Source organism: Zootoca vivipara, chromosome 7 (genome assembly GCF_963506605.1).
Source record: "Zootoca vivipara chromosome 7, rZooViv1.1, whole genome shotgun sequence".
NCBI lineage: Eukaryota > Metazoa > Chordata > Lepidosauria > Squamata > Lacertidae > Zootoca > Zootoca vivipara.
In genome coordinates, this window is record NC_083282.1 from 33137782 (window position 1) to 33148896 (window position 11115).

Consider the following 11115-nt stretch of genomic DNA (forward strand, 5'->3'; position numbering starts at 1 on the left):
CAGCCTGATCTCAAGTGCCCTGAAAATATATCACACCCTGTAAAGACTGTACATGTAAATCTAGCTACCATTAAAATCTACTTAACATTCTGAATGGATGCTTTCAAGATAATGGTGGTACAGGAGGCAGACAAAGAGATAGTCAGGTTCAATTAATCACTTACTATGATCACAGTCTTTCTTTCACCTTTTATTAAGCAAAACACAGAGGGGGAAGCAAACAGGATAGCCAGTTTTAGCCATTTTCTCACTAGGAAATTAAGAGTTCTTCCAAACCCTTGATTTGAAAGATGGACAAAATGAGAGTGGGCAAGCACATATTCATAAACTGGTGTACCTTATAACTCTAGCAAAATATATCAGAACTTTCATTGTGTGTATGAATACATGTGAGTGCTTAGACATGTGTGTGGGTTCATGATACATGTGTAACTGCTAGACACAGTCTCTCACAATCTGGCAACTGGAGGTGAGGCAGAGAGGGGTGATGGGATGAACCAAGTTTGAGGGCGACTGCTGAATTCTATGCAGTAACCATAGCAGATGGTATTCAGGATCCATTGATCTGCTGTTGCATGAATTAAAAAAGTATTAGTGCTTATAGGTGATAACCCCCCACTTGGTCATGGATTACATCATTGGCAGTTTCTGGGGTTCTTGGGGGGGGCACTGGTTAAAGGAAAGATGCTGTGGAGAGGTTGACTTTGAAAGCAGCACCTGCTTCCCACTGCTAAAGCCATAACGCTTTGCATGCTACAACACTTCCTGCCATGGAGCATGCTGAAAACTGTAGTGCATTCATGGTGGCTTCTGCCATGAATGCTGCCATCCTAGATATCTTCAGTAAGGTGTTGCGGATGCATGCAGGATCCTGTTATGGAGTAGTAAGAAGATTCTTCACCCATTACATGAGATGGTTTAACAAACGTAGATGCTGCAGAAGATGCATGGATAGTGCTATTGCATCATGAATAGGCCTAAGGGCAGAATCCAGTCACCTGTCAGCAGTATCATTTAACTAAGCATCTCCATCCTTTGGTAACAGGTTCTGGTTTGTCCATTGATAGGGTCTTTAAGAGGTCCATGAAATCTGTATCCAGTGTGTAATGCTTATTGGCAAAGCTGTGCTGACTTCCTGAATTGCATGGGAGCATTCCACTCCAATTTAGTGACTTTTTTGATAACCACTGGAGTGGGGACAAGTTGGCTGAGGGTCTACAGTGGCAGGAAGGGTTTGCACAGTGTCTGTTTTCTGCTGATTTTGAAAACAAGCCTAGAGTGGCTAGGGCACAGTGTAACAGTGGCATGTAGTGAGCATCTTGAAACATCTTGTCTGGTTGAGGTTCTTTACTGACCCTTTACTCCATTCATCATCAACTGGTTCTGTCAAGGTGAATGGATATAAAACTGTGAACTGAGAGGTTTGGGTATGCATGGAGCCATCTCTGTATTGATGGATGAAAAAAAAGATTAAGCAAACATGGAGCAAAAAATAATAATGAAGAGGGGCCAGCCTATTTCCTTTAAAAGCTACTGGTGCCATTGTCCACTAGAGGCGCAAGTAAGCCCAATGCAGTGATGAGACACTGGCAAGTGAAATAAGCTGAGAAAGTTTAAATTAAACTGGCTCTAAAATAAAGCAAGCATTGATTGTTGCAGAAGAGAGACGATTTTACAAAAATAAAAATAGCTGCAGCCCTAAAGGTGGACTGAACATAACATAATGTTCATTGTAATGATACATCCTCTGCATTATGTAACACTTCTATTCTGACACCATTAGACAAGCAGAGTTCCCAAATAGGTAGCAGCGAAAATTAAAGAGAATCAATTATGTGCTTTGGTGTCAGAATATATCCCTTTGAGGTTTTGTTCTGCTCATGAAACTCCCCTGGGCACTTAGAAATTGCTTAGCTTTAGTCAAGTCCTATTTTGAAGACTATATTAAGCTAAAGTCTACACAGCACACAGTTCTTCCTTCTTCCTGGACAGCAATCGTGCCTGATGGCCATTGCAGAACTGGTCCGATTCTGCAGCAAAGCACTGAGCATGGAAGCGCCTAAAAGTTCCTCACAAGTTTCATATATTATACATATTGTGAGGTGGAAAAAAGTACAGTCATGTTCTAAAGTAAGCATATGAAGCATTATGGTAGCTATGTTTTATAATTCTAGAAAAGATATAGAATTCTGCAATTAACATTTTGTAGGGAACAAAACATTGTTTCCTGGCATCTTAAATACTGGATATATCAGCAAGGATATATAGGCAAGGACATTTCATAAACTGGTTAGTGCTTACAGATGTTCTCATTTCTCTCCCTCCCTCCCCCCCAAAAAACCCCACACTTCAACGACTGGAGGAAATATTTCCTCTCCTTCTGGATGGTATAAAGGTCAGAGTGCTTGTTTCTCTGGAGGGAGCAGGTGGCACTGTGGTCTAAACCACTGAACCTCTTGGGCTTGCTGATCAGAAGGTCAGCGGTTTGTATCTGCACGACAGAGTGAGCTCCCGTTGCTCTGTCCCAGCTCCTGCCAACCTTGCATTTCGAAAGCATGCCAGTGCAAGCAGACAAATAGGTACAGCTGCAGTGGGAAGGTAAACGGCGTTTCCATGTGCTCTGGGGCTTCTGTCTCGGTGTTCCATTGCACCAGAAGCAGTTTAGTCATGCTGGCCACATGACCCGGAAAGCTGTTGTGGACAAACACCGGCTCCCTTGGCCTGAAAGCGAGATGAGTGTCGCAACCCCACAGTCGCCTTTGACTGGACTTTGCTGTCCAGGGGTCCTTTACCTTTTTTTTTAACCTTTCACACATAACGCAAAACACATGAGCATGGATGTTTCAAGAACAAGATCATGGCTTCTGTGTTACTCCCCTAATTTTCCTGCTGCTGGGTGCTATGAACTAAGTCATAACTTTACGTTGTGTGCTATCCTAAGTGTCTTGTCCAGACAAACTCAAGAACAAACCTTGGTTACCGCTCATTATTTGTCTCACTGTAATGCAAAATGTTTGTTGGGCAGCATTGAGGAGAATTATTTAAGCTAACCAAAGATTCCAGCTCAGGCACAAACTCTAGCTGGTTTAAACCAACAGGCATATACCGTACTTCCGATCACTGCTGATTTTAATACCTGTATTTTTATATTGCTGTAACCCGGACCTAATGGTGAAAGGTGAGTAAGAAATTCTAATAATAATATTAGGAATAAACTATTCTTCAGGGCAATGCTTTTAATGCTGTCAAAAACAACACATGATAAAAAGGGTCTGAAAAGAAATTAATATTTTTTGCATTCTTTCCATCTCAAACCCTGGTTTTTTCAAATGATAAAAGTGTGGCATTTCCCCATGTACTGATTTTACATTATAATTAGAAATAGACATAGATGTGTGTATGCATTCATTATCAATCCATCCCACTATTGATACACACACTGCCCTCCATGTACATGGTGCTGGTTCACATGACTCAGCAAGCTTCAGTTAATCTAAAATGGTGACTCCCACATTACGCAACTGCCCAATTTGGCCCCAATGCTATACAGTAAACCTTTAAGTGGATTATAGAAACTCATTCATATCAGGTAGCTTTCTTCTAAACAAGACCTTGGTTGTTAGAGAGGTATTTTAAGATGAACAGCTTTTCATTATCTGAAGAAATTTTACATTGTTGCTTTACTTGTTATTACTGCTCTATTTTTTAAAAGGCTTGTTCGTGCTGCTGCTATTTTAAGTCTTTTATTATAATGTTTGTATGCTCCATAAGCTGCCTTGAGTGGGCTGTGAGCAAAAGGTGGCTGATAAATTACTTTATAAATAAGCATGGTAAAGGTAGCTCTTACTTCAGCCTTTCCATTGGTTTAAGTTTCTGATTCTATGATAAATGAAAAGGAATGGACAGACATTTTTCCTTACCATTTTTACTGATGTCAAGTTCTTTGAGATTCACTAAACTAGCAATGCTGGTTGGCAGGCTTGAAAGGTCATTGTCTGGGATACTCAGTTTACGGAGAGCTTGACAGTTGAATAATTGCTGCAAAAATGAGAGAAAATTGGTTATGATCCTTGCTTTAAATTTTGGTATAGTGTTAACATTTAGAGGCAATAAAATAAACCATATTTGCTCATGGCCAGTAAGACCCAGTGTACATGAGGTTGATCTCTAAAGAGCAGCAGAACATGCTCCCTTTACATTTCCCTCCCGAGAGTGAATCCTTCAGCTCCCAGGAAAACTCAGTGGCAGAACACCTGTTTTGTACACAGAAGTCCCATCAGGGGCGGAGCAAGCGGGGGTGGTGGGCGGTCCGCCCCGAGCGATGCCCTGGGGGGGTGACAGGCACTTGGCCTCCCTGGCCCGCCCCTTGCCTCCGCCCGCAAATGCGCAGTCCATCCGGGGTGCTGCTGGCGTGCGGCAGCTCCACGGTGTTCCGCACATGCTCGGAGGCACCCCTTAATGGGTCGCCGTGCACAAGCAGTGCTCTGTGGAGCAGGCCAGCGGCACCCCAATCGGACTGCGCAAGCGCTGGATCTAGCGCGTGACTAGATCTAGTGACGTCACCGTGACCCCGTGCTGACTGCGCACGCGCTGGATGCGTCGTTACGTAGCAACGGTGCGCCCCCAGGTGCATGGCAATTTGCTGCCCCAGGTGTCGCGGCATCTCCTTACGCCCCTGAGTCCCATGTTCGATCCCTAGCATTTCCAGGTCTGCCTGGGATTGCTGTCTGACAGCTTCCTATGTTTAGTTGCAGCTTAGAGTTCCAGACTTCTTAATGGGAGTGATGAGAAACAACAGTTACCAATTACAGAAAAACTGGCACACAAATGATTGGAGGAGTGAATGATCTTAGAGACCTAAGAGTAAGATATTGTGCTGGTATACAATGAAATTTAGATGACAAAAAATCTGTTCTCCTTGTAAGATTTTGAAACCATCTCATCACTTTTTCTGATATGTTTATAAAACTAAAAAGGGAGCAGAACTATAATTCAATGTGACCATAGTCCACAATGTTAAAATGCAAACAATGTGTGATTAATACTAATGCTAAAATGCTGGTGAACAAACGCTGGACTAACAAAACTCACTTTTTAAAAGCATTTAGTATGGATTAGCATAGCTACCTCATATTTTATGATGGGCCCTATCATCTATTAGCAAAGGACAAAATAAAAATATTGCCCCAGAAAGTCTGAGAGCTACTATACAGAGACCATTAATTTGGGCTGGTGAATGCAGTAACTTAATGCAAGCCAATTTACGCTAAGAAAAGAGTTCCTTTTGGAATAATTATGTCATCTGCTTTTCACTTTGAAAGAAATGGCAAGTAATGGCAACAATAAGGCAGAGTGAGAAATGCACTCACAAAGGAATCAAATTACTTTGAAGAGCCTTTTAAGATATACATTTTCTCAGGAAATCTTATTTAACTCTAAGAAATTATGATGGCATTGAACATTAAGACTCTAATGGGCATAACTAACATGCAATATGTACTTATTTCTTTTACACAGGAATTCACGTTGCTAACTGCTGAGCTTCAGGTCGCCCATCTATTTTGTAGTTTTTCAGAATCCTAGCTGCACAACAAAAGAAGAGTTCCCAAGCGCTCATAGACTATAGAACAGGCTTCCTCAACCTCAGCCCTCCAGAAGTTTTTAGTCTACAACTCCTATGATCCCTAGCTAGCAGGACCAGTGGTCAGGGATGATGGGAATTGTAGTCTTAAAACATCTGGAGGGCCAAGGTTGATGAAACCTACTACAGGAGAAGCATTTGGATCTAGAATTTAAGATTATGCTCTCTTAATTATGCTCTCCTGCATAAACAGGAATAGCTCAATGGACGAACCATGCTATAGATTGTTGAGATTTGGTGTATGGACTATATAAATGACCTCACTGGCACAAGAAAACACATTTTATAATCAGTGTAGTAGTTCCACAGAATGAAAAGCATAGAATTAAGTTCATGTACATTTTTATGGGCACAGCTAAGGCCACTAAAAGTTGCAAGTTTTCAAACTACACGTTCTTAGCATAAGTGTTCAAAACGGAGAGCCGCTGAGCTTAAAAAGTTATTTTTATTGATATCAATGCAAATCTCAGCTAGATGAATTAAGAAAAAGGCAACATTACTGTAGCATGAATCCTGGGGGCAGGGAATGCCTTTTAACCTACATTGTAACATCCTGGCAATTTTGCCAAAGTTGCTGCCCTGGATCAAGTGAGGAGAGGGTCTAATCTGTCTACTATCTACAGATAAACAAGCTATATTACAACACTGCCAAAGTTATGTTATAGCCCTCAAGTACCTTTCCTTGTGAAGCTAAGATAGTGCATTCATATCTTACAGAAAAAAATGTAATATTCTCATGTCAGGTTCATTATTAAATTGAAGGTGTCAGCATATTCAACAACATTTTCTATAAAGACTTCATAGATTATCACATACCGGTATTTTAATGAGGTGCTGTACTTTGGGAAATTTCATCTGAAGACAACCCTTCTCCTCACTCAACTATTACGCACAAAATTATATTGTGATGTATTTGTGGCCACATGTTAAAATTCCATGCTAGAATCTCTTTTTAAAATGTGATAGTTGAGATGACACATTTTGTGTTCTACACACACACACACATCTAGAAAGTGGAATCCCCTTTTTTAAGTCTCTTTAAATTATTATTAAATAGTAACCATACATTGTGATTAAAATGAAGCAATAACTCTGAACTATCCACCGACAAATTGACCTCTATCACACACCATTTCATCTCTATGATGCAGAAAAATATGATTTGGTATCTGGAGTCTTCTCTATCAACAGCTGAGTAAATGACTCACTTCTCTATATCACTTTTCCTTCAACCCCCTGGAGAGTATAACTAAATTGCTTCTCCAGTTATAAACAATTGCCCGGTGGAGTGAATAAACCACTGCACTGAGCATCCAAACCACTGCACTGAGCTAAAGAAGCAAGAAAAGGGGAGATAGTTTAGCAATAGAACAATACAGAGTTGGCAACATCTACCCAAGTTAAGCAGTTTTAAGTTCCTCCACTGAAGTCAATGAGACTTAATACCGGTAATTTGGAATGGAGGATACTGTGTAGCTTTTGCTAGAGTGTAAATTTAAAGATTTGGCTCCATATAAAGCAAGGGCCACTGCAGAGGTTGTTCCCTTCCAAACAGATGCTACTTACGGTACATGGTAAGAACTAACAAACTCGCATTTGTTAATGTGATGCTGGGGCACTAAGCACTACAACAGCAATATGCAATAATGATGCCACAAAAAGAAGTGATTTTCACGCACGTGTAAACTTTCCAAAGCTCATCCAGCCTGCAAAAATGAAAGTTGCTTAGTGCTATGTTTCCCAGTGAGGATGTGTCTGTGTTTTCCTCCCATTCTTTCTCTCGCAAAATTCCTCTAAAGCTATGAAAAGGGCATGGACAGCAAATCTTAAATTGTAAGAGATTTGAGTCACTATGGTGACATGAATATACAGGTGAGCTGTACATGTGAACAAAATATCAGTTTGCTATCCAGCTTTCACTAGTGCTTTCCACAAACCTGTCCCCTTCCTCAAGTACCTTCAGTATTTGCAGAGGGCCTAGGAGAGAGGCAAGAATTTTTCTCATTTGCACTGTGACTTGGAGCAGATAAGGAACTGCAGTTATTCAATGTTCTATTTCTTCTCTTAACTCACTTGTGTTAAGAGTTGGGGAATATTTTGCTCTCTCCTAAACCCTCTGCGAGCTTCCAAGGCCTTGGCAAGGTGCTATTCTGTTTGCACTGCAGTTTGGAGAAGAGGCTTCTTCTTAAAACAAGTGACAGAAGGAACTGCCTCTCTCCAAGCCCACAGAGGTTTGGGAGATTTTGGGAGGTTTGGGAGATAGGCAGGCACCTCTGTCATTTACACTGCTTGGAAAAGGGAAAAGAGAGACAGAAAGAAAATATTTTGTTTCTTGCTGTTTCTGCAGTACAAATGATTGGGTGGGGGAGGGATTAGTATGTGTTAGCCATCCGTCATACTAGAGGAAAGGTGAAGTTGTGGGAATCTAGTCAGTGAATGGCTTCAAATGTTATGTTTTAAGACGGAAGGGAAAGGCAAGAGAAAGTGCAAATTCCTTTACTCACACTTCCTATGTAATGATCAAAGCAGTGAGCAGTACTGTTGGCCAGTAATGAGGAGTGCAAGCTTATGCCAGATCTCAGTTTTCACATCTACTGATGGAAGAGAGCAACTGTGAAGTAGATATTGTAACAAAAAAGAGACTTTTACTCTCTTGCTGCTATGACTGCCACTCTGGCTAAGCAAGGGCTTCTCAAGTAGACTGCCACCACATTCATCTTCTATTCCATCTAACCACGGCTAGAAATGAAACCCGAAGTTACTTGATCTGTGTACCCCAGAGGCAGCAGCAAACAATATGGGATACAGGCAAGGAATGCACAATACTGTATAATAGTGCCACGCCACACGTTTCCTCATTTATACATTACAGGAAGAGATGTGACAATGTTAAATAGGGTTCACCATGTCTAGGTCTCTAGCCTACAAAAAATATTTTCTTCATTTTAAGCAAATGACATATCATTAATACACCCATGAGCTTAGAATTTGTTGTGACTTAATTCTAGCACATTCTAGATAATCCCCAATGCATATTTCTTAAATAACGTGGCATTAATAAAGGAATTTCAATTCATACACTTGGAAGGACCAAATCCACAGACCTCTTTGTCTGTTTGCAGAGCTGAAATCATTATTTTCTAAAAGTAGGAAAATGTGTAATTGGTTGACACAGTGAGAATATTTAGAACTCTAAATACTTGAACTCAGCAGTTTGTTTATGCCAATTTCCCTTTTTATACTGAGAGTTCCAAGCATACCTTAAATGTTCATTCAGCAAGGCAACTGCATTTGTGTATTAGAGAAAGAACAGAGTTTACCTTAGGTAGCTCTTCAATTTGATTGGCGTCTAGATAAAGCTCCTCCAATGTCCGTTCAAAGTTAAAAACTTCCTTTGGCACCTGCTGGAGGCTGCAGTGGGAGTAATCGAGCACTGAGATAATTTCTTCTTCCCCTCGAAAACATCGGCATGGCACCAGGCGACCAATAATTTTCCTTTTGGTTGTCATCTCCAAACACTGAACTAAAAGATAAAATATAGAAGAGAAATTGTTTCCCAAAATAATTGTTTCTGTTGTTAGAAAAATACCTAGTGAACATTCCTTTAATAGCATGTTTATATATACCAGTAATTGGTAAATGCTAGAAATTATCGGTATAAATACAATTAGGTTTTTATAATTGAATATTATTAATACTATAGCAGATATATTGTATAAAATCCATAAAGTATTTATAGTATTTACAATATAAATGCTTAGCACATATGTTAAAGTCTTTTCTAACTAGGTTAGTTTTTTATACAGAATATAAGCTAAAGTATATTTCATCAGAATCATCCACATGCCCACAATAATATGTTTAATCCATGCAATTTTTTCTTGCATTTAAGGAAGCACCCACACCTAAGCAGTTATATTGACTGAACTTGATAAACATTATCTACTCCACTTTCCATTATTCTATAAAACATCAATAATTTTAACTTGGCTTAAAATTGTAATCTGATTGCTGGTTATAGGACACTACATTTTCTTACCATTGGAATCTGTTTTAAAGTCTTCCAAATCAAAACCCCTAAAGCCCCAAACCACCACCTAATTGTGCATTCTGGTGAAGAACACCAGATACCTCAAGGCAAAAGGATGAATGGGGGGGGGGGGGGACACTGCTACATAACAGTGAATCAGTCAACACTACAATCTAGGTCAGGCATAGGCAATCTGGCTCTCCAGATGTTTTGGAATTACAGCTCCCATGATCCCTGACCACTGGCCCTGTTAGCTAGGGATCATTGGAGTTGTAGTTCCAAAACTTCTGGAGAGCCAAGGTTGCCTTTGCCTGATTTAGGTCCTCTGTTCTAGCTCACAAACACAAATACAGTTTACACAGAATGCTTTTAAATTGCTCTTAGTGTTGTTGACTGCTTTACTATGCTTTGTGATCTAGCAGTATATTAATATTTTTATGAATAAAATAATAATAAACAAAGAAAGCCCGCTAAGGCAATGGGGCTTTCCCCCATCTCCCCCCCCCCGCCATGCAGCCCACACCTTCCCCCCCCTGTGGAGGAGAGTCCAAAATAGCATGGGGGGGGAGAGAGAAAGCAGAAGTGAGATTGTTCAATCCAGCCTTAGTGCAACACTGAATTACATCCACTGTGTGCCCTGAACTAAACCCAAAATATGCACTGCACAATTATAATATATTTGGAGTTTTTTTGGTTGTTACCTACTTTTAGTCTAAAAACGGCCGAAACGGCGTCAGTCCAGTTTACCTGAAGGAGCGTCTCCACCCCCATTGTTCTACCCGGACACTGAGGTCCAGTGCCCGAGGGCCTTCTGGAGGTTCCCTCACTGCAAGATGCCAAGTTACAAGGAACCAGGCAGAGGGCCTTCTCGGTAGTGGAACACCCTCCCACCAGATGTCAAAGAGAACAACAACTACCAGACTTTTAGAATACATCTGAAGGCAGCCCTGTTTAGGGAAGCTTTTAATGTCTGATGGATTACTCTATTTTAATATTTTGTTGGAAGCTGCCCAGAGTGGCTGGGGAAGCCCAGCCGGATGGGCGGGGTAGAAATAATAAATTAATAATAATAATAATCAGGATAAACAAGCAAACACACAAACTCTATTCATTATATCAAGCTCATTCAACAATTATTTGTTAAACCACAGAGCCTAGGGCTTGCCGATCAGAAGGTCAGCGGTTTGAATCCCCGCAACGGGGTGAGCTCCCGTTGTTTGGTCCCTGCTCCTGCCAACCTACCGTAGCAGTTCGAAAGCATGTCAAAGTGTAAGTAGATAAATAGGGCAGCCAGCACGGGAAATCGCTTCTGCGCAGCCACGGACATGCGCAGAAGCAATTTCCGGTGCTGGCTGCCCATTTCCAAAATGTCCACAGCGCCACCGGAAATCGCTTCTGCGCCTGTGTGGCCCATGTCCGACCCACGGACTAAAGTCCATGGGAA

At 41.0% G+C, this 11115-nt stretch overlaps 1 protein-coding gene across 2 annotated transcripts in view; it reads right to left on the reverse strand.

The window, feature by feature from the left end:
- The window catches only part of LRRC7 (leucine rich repeat containing 7), a 108917-nt gene extending 99757 nt beyond the window's left edge, over positions 1-9160 (reverse strand). For both annotated transcript variants that reach the window (XM_060276820.1, XM_035122021.2), the window contains exons 1-2: positions 8962-9160; positions 3921-4038 (exon numbers count right to left, since the gene is read on the reverse strand). In XM_060276820.1, the coding sequence (XP_060132803.1) occupies positions 3921-4038; positions 8962-9150 (307 nt within the window). In that variant the 5' untranslated portion in view covers positions 9151-9160. The remainder of the gene's footprint in view (positions 1-3920; positions 4039-8961) is intronic.
- Positions 9161-11115: the final 1955 nt, after the last annotated feature.